The sequence below is a fragment of the Pagrus major genome, chromosome 11 (genome assembly GCF_040436345.1).
Source record: "Pagrus major chromosome 11, Pma_NU_1.0".
NCBI lineage: Eukaryota > Metazoa > Chordata > Actinopteri > Spariformes > Sparidae > Pagrus > Pagrus major.
This window is the reverse complement of record NC_133225.1, coordinates 25,813,960-25,837,984: the sequence shown is the minus strand read 5'-3', so window position 1 is coordinate 25,837,984 and position 24,025 is coordinate 25,813,960. Positions and strand designations below refer to the sequence as shown.

The 24,025-nt window shown below is 39.9% G+C and overlaps 1 protein-coding gene across 2 annotated transcripts in view; it reads left to right on the top strand.

Moving 5' to 3' along the window:
• lrp8 (low density lipoprotein receptor-related protein 8, apolipoprotein e receptor) overlaps positions 1-24,025 on the top strand; it is a 185,364-nt gene that overhangs the window by 87,993 nt on the left and 73,346 nt on the right. For both annotated transcript variants that reach the window (XM_073477218.1, XM_073477217.1), the window contains exon 3: positions 2,457-2,579. In XM_073477218.1, coding sequence (XP_073333319.1) covers positions 2,457-2,579 — 123 coding nt within the window. The remainder of the gene's footprint in view (positions 1-2,456; positions 2,580-24,025) is intronic.

Below are 24,025 nucleotides of genomic sequence, written 5' to 3'. Positions count from 1 at the left end.
TAAGATATACATATTGAAAGCATTGGTCCCCCCAGCTGAGATGCTGTCAGCTCCTTCAGCGTGTACTTCATTATTATGGCTCCCACTTGTGCCATCAGTCATAACACTGCCTTTTACCACGCACCATAGGACATCCAAGGCTACACACATAAACAACAAGCTAATAAGCTGGCTAGCTTTGCCTTTGCTAAGTAGAAGATGGCTGGACAGTATATAACACAGTGCCGAGTTGGAGCAATATGTTTCTGTAGTTCAGCAGTTTAAATAGTCACCTAAAGCTTGCTGCAAAAGCAAAGCATGTGGCAGTAATCATATGGGTTTGATAAAAGATGTGTATATATATGTTATATATATATGTATATATATATATATATATATATATATATATATATATATATATATACATATATATATATATATATATACATATATAATCATATATAATCCTGAATTTCTTTTTTTTCTCCTTTATTTATTCAGGGAGAGTTCACTGAGAGCAGAGCTCTCTTTTCCAGGAAGACCCTGATCAGATTCATACATTCATACACCTGGAAGCGGCCCAGTACAACCACAGTCTGATCTGTAGGCCCCTGAGCAGCTCCACTGGAGCGGTTGGGGTTAAGAGCCTTGCTCAAGGGAAACTCAGTGGTGGTAATGAGGGAGGGGCAAAGTCCAGGGATTTGAACCAGCGACTACCTTTGTTATTTCTTCTCCAATATATTTTCTCCTGTTTTTAGTGTCTGCATTTCCAAAAATGCCAATCTGTGCCTTGAAATGTTCATTGCATGTATCTTCATCTCTGTATACAGTGTTATCACAGGTGATGGGAGAATAGTGAGCATAAAATTAGAATTAGTTTTACGGTACATTCATAGAATAACATTGCTGGTTTAAACGTATGGTTGGTGAGGTCGTTTAACACCAGGCTCACGCGAAAACAGTCACATCGTCAGAAGAAAATTTAGCCCGACACAAACACCACCACCAAACACACACACTCATACACACAGGGTTTTTAACACACACACTTTTTGCCATTTCTCAGCACCCTTCTCTGTACAGTATATTTCATCATGGCGAGGCAAAGGCATTGCTAACACGCCAAGCGAGTGCTTTCTCTTGTTCACTGGCTCTCGCTGTCAAGGGGAGGGTATTTTTTTTTGCCTTTCCCCGTGACAGACTCAAGTGCTTCAATTTTCCCCTTGCTTGGAGAAAGTGACTGCACAAAACCTTCAGAGTCCATAGGCTATCGGGACACAGCTACACAGAGCCAGAGCCCATTCTGCAGAGACTGGGCTGGACTTGGAAGGTGGATCCTGAGATGGTCAAAATGGAACAAAAAGTTCAGGCAGTTAACTTGAAGGTTGCTGGTACAGTCACATGTGACATACTCTGTTCCCCGAACCATGTATCTAACACAGTCTTGCAAAAAGAGGTTCTACTGAAGCTGTCACCACATTACTAATTCACTCTGCCTAAAAGCAAACTGCTCAAAACACTGCTCCTCCAAGCTCTGATCTGTCTTTTACTGGATTTATTCTTCAGATATTTGAAATCTGTTCATTGTTGTCAAATGTAATACATTGCCTAGCCCAGAACACTTCTATGATACTTAAATTCTTAATGAAATGAATTTATCTACCTATAACACTGGAACCATTTAACCAATCAGTTTCGCACTTATGAGGCAGAGGCAGTGGCAGTTGTCTGAGGTCACACAAGAATGGCAGCACCAATAGTAGGGCTGGGATGTATTTGTAGACTATAGTTTGTGGATAAAGCTAGTGAATAAAATACTTACATAAGTTTCCAAGTATGAAGTTGCACTTGTTACCTTGGATGTAACATCATCATTTTGTCAAGTTTTTGTTAACATTTGCCGTCTTGCACCTGGAAGGCTTGGAAGTTGAAAATTTGAATGAGGGAATTCTGACCTGGGTTGTTGACTTGAACGCAACATAAGACAACCTCAAAGAACAGAGACCAATAAAGACTGACTCATCAAACGTATCATGTCCCGTCATGTCTCCTGTTACAAATTGTACTTAAAACACCACCAAGACTTGAACTTGCAGCCAGCTGATGGTTCAACTTAAAGTGGACTGGAACATTGGTTTGAAGTTGGTGCTCAGGAGTTACTCTTAACTTAAATTAAATTGTATTTGCTGCTGTGTGCAAAAAACTTTTGCACACATTCTCATCACTTGTCAAGAGTGTGTCCAGTTTCTGTAGGTCTTCTGTCTCTATTCATGCATCAAATAGTGTACTCCAGAGAAATTGAATGATTAAATATGTAATAGAATATCTGACAGTCACTGTGTTAAGAACCAGCAAGGAGTTGATTCACTATAGTGTTATATTACTGACCAGCAGATAGGAGCAGCACACACAGATACCACTTTACCTTTCTTTGGGGCATACAGTAACGTTGCATGTGTACCTTTTTCTCTCCACAGCAAAGAAGACATGTGCCACCACAGACTTCGCCTGTAAGAACGGACAGTGTGTCCCTGCAAGGTGGCGCTGTGATGGAGAGCCGGAGTGTGCAGACGGTTCAGACGAGGCTGATGCAATCTGCAGTAAGTAGCTGTACAGTCGCACTGACAGGCAGACAAACACAACCACAGACAAACAGTGCCACACATTCAAACATACAAACAGATGGAAGGAGGTAGGTCAGGACACACACACTCACACTTGACATGTCTCAAATGTGTTACCAGCTACAAATGTCAAGTGTGTTTTCTTGTGTGAGTCGGTGTCCATTCATTAATGTAGGTGTGTGTTTGTAATGAAGTCTTCAAAAATGCATGAATTCCTCCAAAACATGCATTCACACCAGCATGATGTAATTATTTCTGCCTCTTTTACAGTAATGCAATCTGTGTTTAAACTAGTTTATCTCTCACACACACATGCACACACATATATTTCCTTCAGCATAAAGCACTTCCAAGGTTGCTCGGTCTCAGTGTCACATTTTGCTGCGCTCCAGCCGCAGTGCCAACCTTCTCTTTCTTGCACATCGCCTCAGAAAATTGCTTTCACATGCTATTTTTTTGTTTGACTGCACCATCAGAGGCAGGACATCCATACATGGTTTGATCAAGGCCGAGGAGGGCAGAAGAGTGGACACGATGCCTGCTTCTTTCATACTATTTCCATATAGCATGCTAGAAAAAGTGAGAATTATAAATGCTCGTCCCTGAATCCTGCTACATTTCTCACAAAACAGGTTGTGAAACAGGAAAATATTTTCTGTAGCTTTCACTTTTAGCTCTTATGTTCACTTGTTCACAGGGCTTAAAGTACTCCAGCATATGACTAATTTAGAAAGAAAAACAAAAGTCCACATGGGATTTGTTTTTGACATGGTTTAACCAATCATCTTCAAATGGTAGTTCCACCTACCAATGGTATGAGGACGACTAACAAGTGCTTGCTAATCAGAGGCAGAGTAGGTCTTGCCAAGGAATGTGAATGCTGTGTGGTAGCCCTGCTACTTGGCTCAAATGGAAGCAAAGTTTATTAAACCTGGCAAAGACACAGCCTTACTTGAGGAGTTCAGAACAAATGGCACTGGGCATGAATAGAGGAAAATGGTGATGATGGGAAGCTGTTTAGCACTTGATGCCACAAATTGAGGGAGCCAGATGCTTGCTTCTGCAGCATGTGTTCGAAGAAGCTACTGTACGGCAGCAGCGGGAAGAAAGTGCTCGGTCATCATGAATTAGATGCCAGTCACAAAGCTTTTGTCCGTTCACTCTGTCATATATGAGTATGTTACCGGAAAGGACGGTGACAGTCGCCACTGCACCTTCAATGACGACTGTGTTTGCAACCAAAAAATGCGTGTGTGCATGTTCATAGCAGAAGGAAGCATTTATGAAAGAAGTTTCAGAAATTGTCAAATTGTCACTTTAAAGTTACTGCAGTATTGTTTACAGCTGTCATTCACATGCATACTGTAATGCACATACTGAGACATTATACTGTGCAATAAAAAATGATTCCTCATTAGTTAGAATAATCATTTTTGCATCACAATTTTATTGTGATTATGCAAACTATTAAAATAATGATGTTACATTTGTTGTTGTTTTCTTACATCTGGACAACAAGATGTGTAGGCCAGACAATTCTTCAGCATTATACAGCAGTACTTTATACTAATGCTGCACACATTATACCTCTATCAAAAAAAAAAAGGTTTTTTTTGTGATTTGGATCTTTGGATATTCTGTTTAATTGTGCAGCCCTAACATTGACCTATATCTGTTCATATGTACATACCTTGTACCTTGTTCATAGTTGAAAATAGTTTTCTGATGCTGTTATATTAACTTGGCTGTTTCACTGTCTAATTAATTATATTTACTGATTTATGACTGTCGGTAAGTAATAAAAGTAAAAGTAAACCTGAATGATCCATTCAAGACGCTTTTGGAAAAAGAGCTAATGAGTATGAAGTAATGCATGTGAGGATCATTACCAGTGTTACAAACCAGGACTAATTGTCCAGCATTGAAATACTCAAAAACAGCTTTTGTGATTTTAAAACTTGAATTCTCAGCATAGTGTAATTATGAAAAATGGAAGAAAACCTTACCTGTTACACTCAAAATTAAAAAGGTTGGCAGGCGGTGAGGTCGCTTGCTGCTGCAATTATGAAAAATGGAACACTGCCCACTGTGATTATTGGATTTATAATCAGCCAAGGAAACCCACTATTCACAAGTGGGAAACTTCATGCGTATACTGGATGTGTGATGAGTGTGGGGTGAGTGAGGGAGCGCATGTGTGTGTGTTTGTGTGCTTGGGTTTGACAATCAAAGTTAGAAAGAGAGTGAAGGTGAGGATAGGAAGTGTGTTAGGACTGACATGATTGTTTTTGTTTTTTTTTCTTTTTTGGATGGGAGATTATTAACTGGCTTTTAGAAGTGTGTGGTAGAGGTTAAATTGACATTCTGACACAGGAGGTTTTTCAGAAGCTACAAAATAGCTTTGCAACTATTTTAGTTTTTAAAGCTTCGGGTTCATGAAAAAAGGGTTCAAACCAGAACAACTAGAGGAGAGGAGACTATTTTAGTCTTCAGTGGCTTTGAAAAAGTGATGACTGAATGACAAAAGACTTCAAAATGTATTATATAAAATGTATACTGTGTGAAGAGGTATTACTCAAATATGGGTTTTGAAAGAGAGTATGAAGAAGATTCTGATGGCTGTGGGTAAAGCTTGGGTGAGTTTGATGAATGACATAAGTAAGAGATAAATTGATGATTTTGGAAGAGACTGGGCCCCCAAGATAAAAATATTTGAACATAACATACTATTTGGTAATGGTGACCCATATTCCAGCTGCCAAAACTACCCACTGAAGTCACTCTGTCTTTTTTGCAAGTAGATGTACTGTCCAGTTCAAAGCAGCCCAACATTTGTGTCTCAACTTTTACCACAACAGAGTGCAAAATCAACCAGTCTTATAGCACCTACAATGACATTTTGCTGTACAATTTCAATGCATCTGATAAGTGGATTTGTATATCCTTTTCTAACCCGCTCCTGTCTTAACACCAAAATACAGTGAAAATAAAGCCTCTCTTCTTTTTTTTTTTTAAAGTGGTTCGGTTCAAGATTCTTAGGACCTTAGTGCTATCTAGCAAAACAGCTCCCATTTCCACAAGTTTTGAGTGGAACTAATGTAATTAAGGTGTCATAAACAGAGTGCATTGCACAGTGACCTGTAGAATATGACAGGCCCACTTCGGTTTGCACAAAGGTCTAGGAAAACCTGCTATTTTTTGGTTCCAGCTGGAAACCAAGTTTTTTGGTTCCAGCTGGAAACCAAGTTTTTCGGTTCCATGTTGGTGGACAGCATAATCAAGTTGGCAGAGTTAGGATGTTCTCTCATTAGGAATCAGCAGAGTTGCTATGGGGCTTTGCAAACATCATGAGCAAGTTGCTCATCAGTGAAGTTGAAACTGGTGAGCTTCTAAGGAAGAAGTAGTAGAATACAGATATACCATAAAATCTGCTGGCATTTCACAGGGATTCACGCAGAAATCTCACACATAGCCAGTGTTTCCTCCAAAGATAAGTTACAGAACAGAGAAGAACTACCAGAGGTCAGTCTGTCTTTTTTCAGCCTTATCACAAAACTTTCCGTATGGCTGTAACTAAAGGCTGGCTCCTATTTGCAATTTTTATTAAGATGATTTTCAAAGAGGTGATCAAAGAGCCCTTTGAAGATTCTCAAAGTAATAAGTCTGATTGGAATAGTCCAAGGACATGTGTTGGAGCGCGTGTGTGTGCGTGTATACATGCCTATAAGGGGTATGAGTCTGTGCACCCGCGTGTGTCCAAAGTCAATGCTTGTATTTAGTATTCATCACAAGGTGAATCTGTAAGTCATTTCATCAGATTAGTGGACTTGTGGTTAAGTCTCATTATGTCTAATCAAGGTCAGACGCTGTGAGAGCTTCTCTAACTTTGTTGGCCACATTGATCCTCAGAGCTGCGTGTGTGTGCGTGTAGCAGAATGTGTGAAATCACAGTATAGTGTACTTTATGTGCATGTACTGAAAATATCTCTTAATATTTCTTAACATCTCTCGGTTCTCCATCGCAAAAGTTGTTCATAGATCCCGTGAATTCGATTCCTAAAAAGTGAAGTTACTTCATCAGTTTGATGCATAAGTCTTGTATATCCAATTTGCCAGAGTTACTGTAAACAGATTTGTGACAGATTAAAGCAAAAGCCAACATAATATGTTGTCGCAAACCACCATAACAGCTTTAATGGGCTTTCACAGAGCTGGAGCATCATTCTTCTAAAAGGTAGACCCTCCTTTGGTGTTTTGATGATAGTGATGGAGAGCACCATGTTCACATCACACCATAATCTCCCATTGGTGCTGTACAATTCAATCTCTCCTAATGCCTTGTATGCAAGCATCTGCATTCATTATGTTGATATACAGATGGATAACAAAGGAAAGTCCCTCTGCTATTCCTTTACACCCCATGAATCACTGTCAACCATACCTTCTTGAATCACATCCTATTCTCTGTCCTCTTGCTGTTTGTCCTCCACTTTCTGATCTGAGTTTAGTTTAAGTAACGCCTTTGATTGAATTGATTTCCCTGGGAGGGAATCGATGTGCTGATCCCCGAGACTTCTGGTCGACTGCTGATTAACTATGGACCTCCGATGAAGCCTCCGAAACCACACACACACACGCACACACACACAAGCACAAACACAGGCTCCTCTGGAGTTCTGTAATTACACATTTGAAAATAAATCTGGGCCTGGAGGGGATTCTGGAGAAAATGCTCAAGCAAATGAGTAATGGTTGATGCATGAAAGAGTGTGTATGCACACAGTGTTCTGCAATGATCCTATAAGCAGACACCATCCCTCAGTAGGAGTTGCAACAGCATTATTAGTACCGTTAAAGGTACCATAAAGTCACTCGATAACTAAATAGGTGACAAGCTACTGAAATAAACAAGCCAACAACAAACTGCTGCCCACATATTTGGACTGGATGTGGTTTTACTTCCACACTTGAAACAGTCTCAAAAAGTTCAGTGAACTTATCACTTTAATGAAAATACCCTTGTCCCTTTGTTTAGATATTAGGTCCTATTAATTGGTTGTTGCAAACACCATCGTCCTCCTGCAACAATTCACATGTCTTTCAGATTTTAGAGCAGGACTCTTCGTTGAACGAGACTTGCGTTTCCGGCAACAAAATGGAAAATCTTATTATTTAACAGAAAAGGTCTGTTTCCATGGGAATTGTTTCAGTAATCTTGTCAGACACTTAAAGCCCAGGTTAAAAAAAATAAAGAATTCCCCTTCTTTTTTTTCTTAAGCATCCTCATTTTTGTTTTGCCACTGAAAAGCTGATTGTGCTTGTTACTAATCGAAATTTTACCAGATAATTCAGTGTCAAGTAATTAGTCAGAATGAATCAGTTTGCAAAATATGGCTCATCATTGACCGCCAGGTCATCTTTAAGTTTTTGCATAACTATTACATTTACATAAGGCGCCTTGCTGTGGGGTACTTATGTTCATAATCCATGTACCAGACATCAAAGCTTTGATTTCCTGAGGTCTAGACATTACAAAGTCAGCATCCATTTTCTCTGAGTGGCATCAGCAAGATCCTGGAGTTTGACAATCAGTGCTGATTAGAGGAGCTGTGTCGACTTTCAAGAGTTATTTAAACTCCATCTTTATGTGTGTGCACTCTTTTGGCTCTGCTGGTGCATATCTACACTCCGGGGATTAAAGCGAGCCCTTCTCGCCACCCAAGTGTCTCTGTGTAGATAAAGGTTATTGAATTGCAACACCAGACACTCAGCCAGCGTCACTCAGCCACATCTTGGACCAACATGTGACACTCTTTACAGTCCCCAGACTCAGTCCGAGTGATACTTTAGACTTTAGATATAGAGAGAAAACTGTCCAAGAGTGCTTGAGGTTTGTGTCATTTTGAGGATATTTTATATTCATAAGATAAAAGTCTTGTATCCTCAACATAAGAAATCTAATCATTGCAAGTCCACTCAGGCATATTTCATACTCGGAGGCATGCTGACAAAAGCTGTACTGAAAAGCCTCTAAACTCATTGTGAAACATAATGAGGAAAAAAAGACAAACACAAATGAGAACGTTGATAACTTAGGAAGTCACGTAATCTCAAGTCACACATCACGGTAGAGGAGCATATTGAGATAAAACTGAGAAAACAGCAGTCTTACTATTCCCTTTGGCTCTGCTATAATGATATAAAAACAGTGAGAATTTCATTTATTTCAAATGACAAAAGGACCATTATGTTGTTTGATAAGAGGGCTGGTATTTATTTCAGTTATTTTCAAATTTGACTATTCCACAGAATAGTTGAATAGCTGAAAAGACGTTCTTGTAATTGTCAAATGAGTCACTAAATGTTTTGAGTATAGTATTGCACCTTGCAGATGTGTTTAGTACACCTGATTAGATCTTTTTACCCACTCGCCCAAAACCACAGGGCAATAAAAGTTCCTTGATTTCAAACTTTGCTACTTATTTCATTCCATCTGATGAAACTCATTCATCTAAAGACACAAACTGTCAAGGCAGAGCCTTTTATCACAGCAGGAATTCTCTCCCACTTTTTGTAGCCTTGATTTATAGAGCTCATATTGAGTCAATGCTGACTTCTTCAATTACTTTTTCATACGGTGATTAAAGCACTACTGAGGAGAAATCTGTAGTGAAGATATTGAAAGTGGACAGTGAGACAGCTGGAGGACATCTGCTACTAGCCTTGGTGCTGCTTAGTCAAACAGGTATTGCAGCTAATTTACTCTCCAGCCTCCTGAATGTTAATAAGAGGGAAGGAAGGCTATAATTTGTCACTCATGATTGCCGGATGTTGATGATTAGGATAATGCTGATGACAATGATTGCTCTTTGTCTACATGCAACGCAACACTCTCAGAACTGATTGCTGTTGTATGTTGTGGCTGTTAGTCATGTTTAAATTGTACCTGCATTTAAGTTTAGTGTGGATGCAAGGCTTGTAGTAATACTGCTATTTTTAGCCATGGCTCAAAGGATGGCAATGTAAGTCCACCAGTTTGGTTTATCAACTAATTGATGGATGGTTTTTCATAGTGACCCCCCTACCCTTCATTTAGCACCACCTGCAGGTCAAATAGTTAAACATCCTGTATTTAAGATTTAGTGGTATCTAGCGTTGAGGTTGCAGATTGGAACCGACTGCACACCCCTCGCCTCACCTTCCATTACGGTAGCTGCTAAAAATGAGAAAGATTCCCTCTCTAGAGCTAGTGTTTGTTTTGTTCGATCTGGGCTACTGTGGAAACATGGCAGTGCAACATAGCGAACTCTGTGGAAGAAGACCTGCTCCCTTCATAGTTATAAAAAGGATAATTCTAAGGGCCCCAAAACACAATGATTCTTAGTAACCAGTGATTATACACTAATGAAAACATAATCATGATTATATTTCATCTCTACCAATAGATCCCCCTTAATCCTACACACTGGAATTTAAACTTATCCAGTGAAATATCCAAACAGCTGGACTTTGTGCTTTGTGCTAATTAGTGCAAACAAATGCTAGCATGATAATACTCTAAACTGATTAACTTTTTAGCTAATTCAAGTATGTTAGCACTTGTATTGTGTGCATTTTAGCATGCTAATTTAGCATTTAGCTCAGTCTGACAAAGACGCTAGCTTGGCTGTAGAGTTGTTTTTATTGAGGTTGCTGAAGAATAATGTTTTTGCAACAAAAAGTATGAAAGTGTCTGAAACCTAGATGCATTTATTTGTTTGTGGGGCGCAGCTCTTCATGACAACATACAGATGTTAAATTGTACAGTATGTCCTATATACATTTGTCAGTTGAAATTTGGTAAAAAATGATTCATTTCATCTAGGAGAAATCTGATGTTAAATTATCCAGCACTGGCCCAACATCTCAGTCTAAAACAAGCCCTGACACCAGCTGTTCTTTGGTGACAACTAAAGTTGAAACTTGAACTTGAACTTGTACAACCTTCCCCCTCATCTCTCTGTGTCCCTGCTGTCATCAGTTCCACCTGCTCCTGTGTACTGAGGTGGGTTTTTCCTTGTCTGTGCCTTCAGAGACAAAAGGCAGGTCAGCATATTATAGCATGGAGGCAAGAGGTTGTGCTAGTTAATTATTTTGGAATATGAACGGGAAGGATCCAGTGAGTAGCATTGTTGGACGGCTTCAATTTCATGCTTGAGGCAGCGGCAGCGCCAGGCGTAATTTCCCAGGTGGCCCCTCCCTTTCCCTCCTGCTCTCTCTGTCTCTCTCTCTACCTCACTCTCTACCTGTGTCTCTCATTCAATCAAGAAAAAAGTCAGTGAGCCTGCCATCAAAAGACACATGTGTAGTTATACAAGCACTGTGTGTGTGTGTGTGTGTGTGTGTGTGCGTGTGCGTGTGCGTGTGCGTGTGCGTGTGTGTGTGTGTTTGGGACTGAAGTGTATTAGTGTGCATTCTGAGGTCACTGTGATCTCCTACTTCAGATCGGTTTGATTTGTCCTTAAGTTTCTTGCACATATTCTTTTAATGGAAAACCTCAGTGACCCTGAGCAGAACTTCTCACTGACCACGATGCACGCACACACACACACACACACACACACACACAGACACAGACACAGACACACATCAGTTTGATCATTCACTGACTTTTCATCCATTAGATATTGATTTATGATTCAATAAGTTACAATGATCAAACAACATATCGCTGTCTCTCAGTCTGCAGTGGCCAAAAGATTCAATGATGAGTATAAAGTGGGTCGTTGTAGATTTATAAGAAAAAAGAAAACTTTATTTTTAAATCAACTTAATAGCCAAAAGGTTTTTCCTGTGGTTGTCAGCTCTGGTTGTGAGTTACTGTCCACTCAGCCACAAGCCTCTAAGTTACTTCTCCTTTGATGGCTGAGCATTACTTTGACTGCATGAACGTCACAATTTCTCCCACTGTATTTTGTCATATCATGGGCAAATTATAGTGCATTCTAAATTATACACTTATCTCCAGAGGCTGTGATAGCTTGTCATATATCAATTTGAAAAAGGGACCCTGTATTCAGGTACTCAGTATAATACATGCATATTAATACAAAGATGAACATAAAGAATAAGCAGCTGTTTCATCACTGTACACTGGGTGGACTAAATTCATAGGGCCAGTTGTCTGTATATTGAGGTATTTGCATAATGTAGGAGCATTATGAACATTCTGTGGTTAATGTTTGGCTAATCTAAGACATTAAAACTGCTTGGTTAAGCATGACAGAACAATCCCAAAAAAGGTCCACCTGCTAGCTTTTTTAACTGTATCAGATGTTCTTTATCAGCTCAAATGTCATGGAAATGAAGTCAAGGATGCATAGCTCTTATAATATCTTCTGCAGCAGTATTAAGACTTTTTTTGTCTGTGTTGAACCTTTGTTATGGTATGGTATGGCATAACAACGATTAATTTTGACAATAGAAGACGATGTAATATGGTTGAAAGCTCCAGGAAACTTTAGTGAGTGGGCCATGAGTCAGGTTTGTTTTGACTATTTTCAGGGTACTTTTGTTTGATTAAGGTTAGAAAAAGATTGTGGTCAGGCTCAAAAGAAACCAATATTAACTGTTTGGTAGGAAATATGATGCAGACTGTCGTCTCTGCTGCTGAAGTAACAAGCTCTGTACATCCAACCATTCACCCGACCTCCAAACTTGAATTAATTAGCTTTTTGCTACTGAGAGACGACAGTACCTTGTATACAAGAGGCTACCAGTCAGAAAAATGTAAACATAGTTTTAAGAATTTGAAAGAAAAACAAATGCTGACATTTGTCGAGTTAGGACAATCTTCAGTGTTAGTGTTTCCCATCCTAGTTCTTGACTGTCTCCAGATGCGTAGTCTCATTTGTGTGTGTATGCATTTGCTTGTGAAATGTTGTTCATGAATAATTGAAGATACAATACTGACAGTGAGTTTAATGTCACCATAGAAGTTGCTGGAAAAACAAACAAACATTAAAGGTCATCTTTCTAGCTTTGTCTCTCTCTCTTCTCATATTGTGGGCCTATCATCTCAGGCCCACATTTGCACTGTTCTGCTTATCTTGCTGTATCTTGTGGCATCTCATTAACATCAAATGTATTTACCTTGATTTACATCAGTAATAAGTGAAAGTGTATTGATTCCTTAATGAAGATACAGAAGAGCCTCCCAGCCACAAAACACACAACATGAAATTGCATTTTTGCTGCTGTGTGAAAGCACTATTCTGCAATAATGACACCCAGAAAGATAATCCTAAGAAGTTCTGTAAGAAATAGAAAAAAAATGGAATGTGTAAGTGGTAAGTGGTAAGTGGTAAGAGTTTTTTAAGATAAGGAAATGTTCAATTTAGTTTAACCTTGATTCCTGGAAAGTTAACATTTAATTGTTAGTGACAGCTAATAACAGCTTCTTATCCCTGAAATATACATTTTTTATTGTTTAAGTAGTAATTTCATTAAACATATTTTATCAACATGCTGTTGAATTAATTAAGCATTGGGGAATCCTTTTGGAGCCCATGTTATCTTTATTAAATATAAATTTCCCTGTATCAGAAAACATTTGGACCCCTGTGATGTGGCTGTGTGTCGAAACGGTTGTTTACAGCAAACTTGCTTCCTTGTTTACATTGTACATGGCAGTCAAACAGAAAACCACCTACACAGCAACAGCCGTCATGTGATTTTTCCATCAATTCCATTATGCCGTTCAATTAGTGACCCTTGCTCTTGGCTGGTTACGATTGATCGGTGGTCAATATGTTTTTGCTCTCAGAGGGCGTCTTGTGGAGCTGGAACAGCCTGATGGGATTGTTTTTGCTTGTGGTTTGTTCCTGTTTTTTAAAGACACAAGTTCTCATCTTTTTTTTTTTTTTTTAATTCGTATACATTTAGCCATGAAAAGGCTGGAAAAATGCATCTCTGTTTTCATTTCAGTTTTATCTTCATATTCCCTCTCTTGTAAAGAAATCCTAAATTATTTCACTGGATCATTTCAAAAAGCAGACTGGTGAGACAGAACCGGTGTCATAAAAACAGCCTTTATTAGGTCAAAAGGCAACAATAAAGCAGTCCGACAGGCAAACAGATCCAGCACTGTGGGTTATGGCAGGAAGAAAATGGTGAAAAAAGGCAGCAGATGGTCACACGAACAGGTGCAGTCAGAGTTTAATCATATGAACTAGAAGTAGAAGAGGAAAAAGAGAATGTTATGACCATGACAGAGGCAAGTGCTTTGCTAGTAATCTTAATGCTGGTCCAACATAAGATAACACATTAACTGGTGTTGAGGGATTAACAGCTGCACGGCAAAATATAAAACAACTGTATCATACAAAACCGGACCAAACTGGTGACAGCAGACGTCAGCACGGTCGAGAAATGTAACATAAAAACGCAAACCCTGGATAATACACATTAAGGCATACACACAGACTATAGAGTGGCTGTTTTCAAACACTCACTGTGGGTTTCCCTGTGACTCAAATTAACTATGCAGGAAATTGTTTTTCCAGACTGAATCCACATTCTGATGCTTTACGGTTCACTGCACTTGCTAACGGGTGTATCTGAGCCCACCTTGCATTGCAATGACTCAAAAGGACACGTCACACAGCCAGTAGCTGTCTTATAATATTAGAAAAGTCCACTCAGAAGCCTACAGACGTCAGCTACACTCTCTACATAATTTGGATGCCTGTTTTAATCTTCACACCGCTGCCTTTGTGCCCCGACCCAGACTTTCAATAAACTGCCACAGAGGAAATAAGCTCAGAGTTCCCCTGTCAAGTTCAGCCTCACACTCTGTGCATCTCAAAATAGAGGCCCCGACTCTCCTTCTCCCTCTCCTTCCTTTTGTCATCCTCCCTCTCCTGCAATCTCTCATTAGTTGAGATGTGGCACTAGCCACTGGCGGTATTTTTAATGCCCAATGTGTCGTCTACTAAACAACCATTAAGAGGGGCCTGTTGGAAGAAAGTGGCAATTTCCTATGAGAGCGCTGGTGTCGCGCTGTATCCCCCCCCCCCCCCCCCCCCACGGCACTGACAGACCCACAGTCTAGACCATGCTGATAGTTCCCCCCTCGTTCTCCCCTTCTCCTTTACACAGCCTGGAGAGAGAGAGAGGGAGAGAAAGAGAGAGAGAGAGATAGAGAGGTTCCACTCCAGATTATCGTTGCAGTATCATCTACTTTAGAGCCCTAAATAACAAATTGTACCAGTTATAAAAACATATGAGAAATCTTAATCTATGTGTTCATTTCTATGTGCCTGTTTTTATGCACATTTTCATTTTGTACATAAAAAAAGAAATGCCAGAACCAGTTGAGCAGAAATGAGCAAAATAGTGGAAGTATAAAAACTAGAAATATGATATGATGGAAACAAATCGACTTTAACATTATGGCACCCACCTCTGCTGTTTCTATTTGCAGTCAAGGCATTCACATAATGTTTCCCTTTGGGGCTATGTACACATAGATTCACCCAAACATTTCTTCATTACACTAGCTGTTTGTCCATTTTGCAAACTTTTGAAATTTTTGCAAAAAACAAAACAAAAGCAAACTAAGCATGTTTCCATCAACCATGGAATCATGCTTCCATGGTTTGAAGTGAATAAACCAGGTTACACAAGCGTAGTTTTGTCAGAAGATGGTGGTAAAGGTCACGTTATGTTAGGCCTGTCACGATAACAAATTTTGCTGGACGATAAATTGACCTAGAAATTATTGCGATAAACGATAATATTGTCGCTTTGAGACCATTTTTCAACTAATATAATGATAATGGCATAATAACGCAAGTACATCCTTTCAAAGATCAATAAACCTTTATTTCTAAAGAATATTTAACATTGGAATGTGAAAAAGACATTTTAAATATCCAAAATAAATAAAGATGGAGGCTGTGGCCAAAGCAATTGAGCCATGGCCAGCCACGGTTCCTTACTGCAGCAACAATGTTAGCACCATTGTCTGTAGCGATGCGGAGGCGTGACGGTACACGTGATGATGATGACGTATGTGTTTTTTTTCAAGGTGTTTCCCCGGTGTTTACCTGTTAATCTAAACATGTACCAGCTGTCTGTTTATAATCATATGGATGCTGTTATAATGTGTTGTGATTGAGATCCTGACACACCATACATCCTGGAAAGTGACAAAGTTACGTTTTTCTATCATTTACATAATTACATAATCGCCATCAGTAAACTGGACGCTGTCTGACTATTTCACTCTCGGGAGGGCTGACCGTCACCATGACAACAGTAACTGACCGTCGCGCGACTAACACTTGGTGAGTTAAAGTTTTTTGCCGGGGACAGACGCTGTTTTTCGGGCAGAAATGTGACGAAGAGTCGGTCAGACCGACAGGCTGACAGACACTTGGTGAGTTAAAGTTTTTTGCCGGGGACAGACGCTGTTTTTCGGGCAGAAATGTGACGAAGAGTCGGTCAGACCGACAGGCTGACAGACACTTGGTGAGTTAAAGTTTTTTGCCGGGGACAGACGCTGTTTTTCGGGCAGAAATGTGACGAAGAGTCGGTCAGACCGACAGGCTGACAGACACTTCTTCACGAATAACTGCGGTATTTTTTTCCTCACATAAGTTGCCAAAGACACGACCAGTTACTACGTTCCTGTTGTTTGGTCCTGTAACGTTGCTTTGTGGGACATTTATTTTTATTTTGTTGAGTGAAGGATCTGTAGAGTTATCAGACACCAACACCATCAGATCGACACGCCCTCGCTCCGCGCCGCCGGCTCGGTTCGCCTCTGATACTACCTCCGGAGGCGCAGCGAAATTTCACCCCTCACCGCATCTGAAACGTTCACACAAAGGCGGATGCGGAGAATTGGCGCAGTATCCCCGCATGCAAACGGCTGCGTGAATGGGGCTAGTGACTGACAAGAGGGTTCTAGTGAGAGACACGAGGAAAACAAACAAGCATGCAAATGGAAATTATCGAGGCCGGCAAAATTATCGAGCTCATTTTAATTTATCATATGATTAATTGATTTATTGATTATCGTGACAGGCCTACGTTATGTATGGCTGTAATACAGGGAGCAGAGGTCAGTAACTGCCAACAAAACCAGTTGTTTGCTAACCACCAATAAACCTCAAAGAAGAAGAAACAAAACCTGTCATCTTGGCCATCTACGAGGGCATGTGGGAATTTATCTGGGAATGGCAATCTTGTGGGAATTTATCTGGGAATGGCAATCTTGTGGGAATATCCGGGGAAGACTCAGACGGTGGACACAGCTTTTCTTTATCTGAGCAGAAACAGCTGATCAGTCATGCGAGTTAAATGTTTTCTATGTCAGAAATTATTCAGAAAAGGTATTTGCAGTAACTCTTTCGAAAAAGGCAATACAAAAAACACCTCAAGCAAGGATCAAAATTTAGGACGTTTTTTTCAAATGATGCTGTTTCCACCAACCTTTTCTAATGTAAAACTTCAAATTGTGCATAAAAGTACTTACATTCTCGTGATTGTCATGTTACTTTGCCAAAAATTTAACCTGCACAATATTTTAATGGCATCATCATTTCTGTCTACGATCTGAGAATTGTTTTCAACCTTTGGACTTCTGACTCACTATTGTGACAAGCTCCCTGTGATTTTGTTCTAGTGTTACTCCACTACATGGCTTTCATTTTCCTCTCTTCTTGTTTTGTTGCCATCTGACTACTTTCTCCACTCTCTGTATAGGCTCTCTCTGATCATTTTTTTCTCCACTTTCCCTTGACTTTGATCTTTTTCTCTCCAGCAAATCCCCCCACCACCCTCTCTCCACATCAGGGCTGCAAAAATTGGAGATCAGCGTTCCAATGAAAGCCACTAATCAACACTAACCTTCATTTAAATTGTAATCTGATATTAACCACATACGCCCTTTCCGTAAATTGGATTTCACATCTGAAGGACAAGGGGGTGTTGAAGTTGGCAATACGGCAACATTTCAAGGCAAGATGTAGCGGGTCAGCCTTGGCCTCCAAGTCCAAACTCCTCATTTACATTCAACGCCAAGGGGTCTAAGAACTAAACCAAATTTAAGAGTCAAAAAGCACACAGAAATGTGTGAAAATTGACATTGTTGTATCATCAATTTTCTTTGGAGACATGGGCAAACATTTAAAACCTGTTTTTAATAGCAGTGAATTAGCAACTTCCTAATTCAAACAAATCTACATCAACAAACACGTCTTCGACCTCTCTCTTGTCTTTTTCCATGGCCACAAAACATTATGCTGTTCTCTGTGAACAATGTGAGGATATGCAAAAGACACACAATCATTCACACATATATTATGTACCTATTCTTACAAACAGCCAAACACACACACTCAGTCATGCATGCACAATTATATGTAACCGTCCTTGGACTTACAATAGATACACATGCGAACACATATGCACTTTCACTCATGCATACACTAATTTTGACATGCTTACACTGACATATTCTTGTTCCCTCTCGAAAATAACTCACATAAAGTAACTATGAAGTGAATGAATTCATGCACATTTCGAGTGACTGACTTAACACTGGAGACAGAAAGGACCGAAGAATTGTCACTGACCTGTGAAGTTAGATTAACATTTCATTTGGGTCCATCAACTTGTTTTATCCATTTGATCTAACCTGACAGCTAACACTAAACCTCTGAGGCAGGCTTCATGTCAAATGAGGCGTTTAGGTTCATGGAGAAAAATCACCCGTTTTCGAAATTGTGTGCGAGACTAAGATGTTTTATGTCCTCCAAGGATAAATACAGTAGGCATTCATATTGTTCAGTCAAACTTTATCTCTGCAGAATACAATGCAAGAACACAAGGCAGCATTTTATTATAATTTTAATTATCGATTAATCTGCAGACTTTAATTGCTTAATCATTTAGTCTATTAAATGGCAAACATAGTGAAAAAAAGGGCCATTAAAAATTCCCAGATTCCAAGGTGACATCTTCAAATGTCTTGTTTTGTTCAACCAAAAGTGCGAAGCCCAAAGATGTTTAGTTTATATCAATATATGACAAAGAAGGGCAACAAATCCAGTCATGGAGAAGCTGGGATCAGAGAATGTTTGGCATAATTAAACAATTAAACCTATTGTTCCAACTCTAATGTGTATGTAAAATATTATTCTTTTGCAATTTAGAAACCCTTTTTTATTAAACTCAAACTTGACCAGAGGTTAGCTACAATAAAATCAGCCACTAATGGTCAAAGAAAGAAATAGAAGGTAACTGCATTTCAAAATGTCTTCTCCCTGGGAGGGTGTGTATTGCTAATGGGCGCACGCACTTAAACATACACACAAACTGTTACACCCCTTAACTTACCTTAACAAGCCTTTGCGATTAAGACCACTTCCTGGAACAAGGTTAATGAGCGTCACCGTGACGATATGACCCACTGCATCCGATCACACCATTAGGCTCGCAGAGTCCTTACAAGCCAAATAATTGGCTGATCCATACATCTCTGGTCTTGTATGAATCATTGATGCATATGAGCGCTCTGTGAGCTTTAGGCTCCCCTGCCTCATGTCCTTTGTCTTCTCCAGTCTTTTCTTCTCGTTTTGTAAAGGTTAGCTCTAAAAGAAAAAGAAAAAAATTCATTCATACTGCATGCAGTGCAATCCCTGAAAGAGATTAACTATGCAAGCACTACAAGCTTCCACTTATTTTAATGAAATTCCAGACACTGAAATTAGAGCAATATATTCATTTGGACTACTTCTCACAATCTCTGCTGTGTTAAGATGCAATCCAGCCCACTTCTCTAAATGGATTACAGTGTAACGTGGGGAAATTTGCAATACATAATTTTTATGTTTGTTTTTTTTTATTTGTGTATTAATGTGCATGTTTATGTATCTGTTCTCGTTGTAGGGTTTGTAGTGTGATTCAGTGACCAAATTACATTTTTATGCCTATTGTGTGTGCATTTGTACCCCCTCAGGTCACAAGAAGACCTAATTTGATCAGATTCCAACCCATCACCCCAATACCGCTGCGTCTCTTTTCCTTGAGCGTCTAACTGTACTATCTTCCTCTAATTGCCTCGTTCCCAATTTGTCCCAACATTGATATTCTCCATTCTGTGACCAATATCTGACCCACCTCCCCCTCTTACATTTCACTTAATTTCCTTTTTCTGCTCCTTTTTATTCCCTCTTTACTTCCTGTTTCAGTTATTATCCGTGAATCCAGATAAATCCAGGTAACTGTGGCTAAAAATAAAGACATGAGCTTGGGAGATGTTAATATAGTTGCCTGGCCTGAAGTTAAATACCTGAAATTTCAAATGGTCTCTATAAAGAAGACTGAGTCACCAGGATGGCCCAGTACGTGGTTGTGTATTGATTCAAGGCATGCCTTGGCCATGTTTTTACTGCAGGATAGCTGAGTGATAAAAGTTTACTGTTCTCAAGCAGCCACTCACCAATTTATGGTGCAACCTCATGGCTGAAACTCGAGTTTAATTATCCCATTTCACAGACGATCAGCTGTTATGGACCCCCTGTTAGTTTAGATTTAATTGATAATGTGTCAAACACATGCAAGAAAAAAGTTCTCACTTACTACATACATTATTACTCACATAAAAACGCTCAATATTGGTGGTAATTTCTGGTTCTCGTGATGTTCATGTTGCGTCCTGCTACATTTTTAAAGATTGATAGTTATAAAAGGGAAAATCAGATATTTGACACGCTACCCGAAGAAAGAAAGTGCTTGTGCTTCTGTATTTTTTATGAAACTTAACTGCCTTCACTCTGGAATTTATTTAGCTTTGGAGTACATGTGGAGCAAATTGATATTCACAGCAGTGCAGAGTGTTTGGGCATTCATAATATTCCACTGATGTGATGAGAACATGTTTTCAGGTGTATGCATAAAAAGATGTTAAAGCATGGTACTTCATCAATCAGCGCTGTGCTGTCTGGAGTGAAGGGGAATTTGGTGCAGCTGTAATCATTTTAAATTCATGCAACTCTAATCCCCGGTGCCGGTACAGGGTAAAATAATCCGTTAGATTCCATAACTTCCCATTCAACATGTGCCATATTATCACGTACACTCCCCCCACGTGCCTTTGTTTTGACGTGCTGTCTCCCTGTGACTTAAGGATGACTTATTTTACCTCCCAGGCTCATGCAAACACCTCATAATAAATAAATTATCTTAGCATTAGCCTGCAGGGCTACGAGCCGTCTAAATCAATCACCTCGGAGGCTAGCTTTGATGCTAGGCAGGTAGCTGGAAAGTGGACGTGGGGCCACACCACAATACTCCAATCCCCTCCCTCCTTGTGAAGGGAAATTAAGAAGGTAGTTAATCAAAAGTTCATTAGCATACAGCGCCTTGCTCAGTCCACCCCATACCCTGCTCATAATAGACACTTAGGTGAGCCATGTGAGGAGAATAACAAGTCTGTACCACTTCTTTGTGTGAATGTGTTTGAATAAAAGGACTGCATCGTCCCCTAAGTCAAATTTCTTTTTGTGACCCGAGGACCAGCAAAAAGTTTATTTAGAATCCAACGCACAGCTTCCTATTTTCCAACAAGAATTTTAGGAAACACTTATTGGAAGAGACTGATGGTAGTACTTGGGGAGCCTTGTAGTTTCTGAGGTCTTACACAGTGTCTGTCAATAGACTACTTGTTGCAGCTCTAACTTCCGTTTGCCAGTACATATTCAGCTTGTGCAAGTGCACTTAAACATTGCAACATAAAGATAATGCTATATTAATGTTTGCATAAGATCTTTAGGTTTAGTTTAGAAAATCTTGTATGCAACATTTAGCTAATGCATACCATCAGTAGCAGAAGACAATCACCGTAGTGATCTAATGTGTTCTTGCCACACATATGTTAGAGACAGCTGATTTGCCTGACATTGATTTTCTAGGTGACTAATTCTGCCCACCTTTAACAGAACTAAAATCCCCATCATATCCCCTGCAACTGTCGAGTGTCATACTGAGAAAACAGCCTCCCACGCTTGTAGGCAAATCACTGCCAACCCAGGGAGATGTGAAAGTAATATATGAGTTTGTCGTAGCATTATTAAAAGGGCACTGGGGTGAATTCATTGAGAATTATATGCCTTTATGTGTCACAGATATGGAAGTTGAAGGAAAGGTTTTGACCTGGTCATCCAGCCAGTTGTGTTTGTTTATCTGTCTGCTTTACCTTTATGTAACTTGGATACATTCACTGAGTGCACACGCTTGTTCTGACCCTGTTTCACACTCATTCGATAATGCATACACCCACCTGGGAGCTGCCGTGTCCAACCACCACCTCTTATTGCTCGCCACCAAGCAGCTCCACTGGAGCATGGCTAGCATCAGTTCCTCAGCTGTTATTCACTGTTGGCCTTGGCAGTAAGAGAGCTATCTGGCCGCTAACAGCCCAGTATTCTTCTCTGTGCCCCGGGAGTTTTATAGCCCATGAAATATTCATTCAAAACAAAGTCTAAAGAATAGTGAATTCAGTTAAACGCCTATGACTGGCAGCTGAGAGGAAGAGGATTTATAGCTCTAAGTAGTTCTGCTTATGTAGTCGGTGTATGTGTGCCAGTGCCTGCCTCCATGAGCACCTGTTTACAATATGTAAAATATGTATGTGTACAAAGATTCAGCTTTTACATAATTTTCTGTGAAGAGATTTGCAGTCGATTTTGCACTTGGCCTGAAATATGATCATAGTTGGCAATATCTCTGCAGGCACAGGCGTGCCTCCCCAGCTTACTGTCGATAAGCCTGTCAATGCTCGGATGCTGGATACACCTGTCAGCATTTAACGAGAGGGTAGCAAAGACAGAGGGCAAATCCGAGCAGTGACTTTCAGAAGTCTGGGAAAGGTATTACAACTTCATTATAAACTTCATCACCTGGCAGTCAGACAGCAGCGATCTTGATAAAAACACTTGAAATGGTTATTTTGAGGATTTTGATCACATTCTTGAGTTACATCGGTATTACAGTGGTGTTTAAATGTGCTTAAATGTGATTTTTCAATTAGTTTAGTTGTGCAGAGGTATTAGATTTTCTGTCTGTAGTTGGCATGCTTTTCTTCGCCTGTGCAGATTTGGTGGCTGTTTTAATCATGCTAATTACTGCCATGTACTACCACTTCTATTAAATCCAAACAAACTGCTTCTGCAGGCAATGTGAAACACATTTCTCAGTTTGCACATGGCAATTTTCTTTGTGAACGGTCTGCGGTACTCTGGCTGACTGAGGCAGCTAATAGAAATACCTTTTATAGACTGTATGAATGTTTGACTAGAACTTCTATTAAAGGCCAACGGAGAGCAGCTGAATCGCATTTTAACAGTCAAACATTATTACTTAAACATATAATAATAGGAAATTGGAATCGTCCTTTTCATTCAGTGAACATCATTCCCCATGGGATGGAAATTATCTCATTGATTTTGTCATAATCAATGCTAATGGAGCTCTTTGTTGTTAATGCTCAACTGTATTCTGTCATTTGATTGGCAGCTGGTCTATGACTCCGCCCGTCCCAACTCTCAGGGCCGAATGGTCAGTCAGACAAATTACATCCTTTTAACCCAGCTGTCAATCAGACACTTAGTGAACTGAACCCTTGGGAGTGTTCGGGTTCATATTCATATTATATTCATATTAGAGTGAGAAAGTCTCCAAATGGTAACTGGGACTCTGCTGACACACACACCATCAGACCAATATTGTCTACTGTATATAGGAAAGTATCTCCAAGACATACAACAGCAAACTCTTCAATTGATTGAACACTAACCTAGATGTCAGACCATTCACTTGACTAGAGAATGACATGGAAATGGCCGAATCCCATAGGTACAATTGATCTGTGGCTGCAACACATATACATGCACACACACACACACACACACACACACACACACACACACACACACACACACACTCAGGCTGGTTGCCAAGAAGCATTCTGGTGGTCAAATATGTATAATTGATAGAGTTGAGTTTGACACAGCGCTGTAATGTAATCTGGGACTAGAGTCCCTATGGTGCTGATTGAAGAGGAAGGCAGGGGGGTGAGGCAGGGTGAGGGAGTGTGGTGGTTTGCAGTAGAAGGGACAGGGATTTGCTGTGGGGACTGAGTGTAAATTTGATGTATTGGACGGCTGTATTTTTTCTCCCTGTACTAACCCCACGGGTTACACGTGTAGGAACAATGGCCTTCTCTACTGTAATGGGCTTTTACCAGGAGGGACCACTTTCTCACTCGCACACAGTGTGCGTATGAGTGTGTGTGTTTGACAAACTGTTACTTGTGCTTTTTCACTTCATTCACTCACGCTGGTGCACACTCAAAAAACGAGTTTTTATTGAAT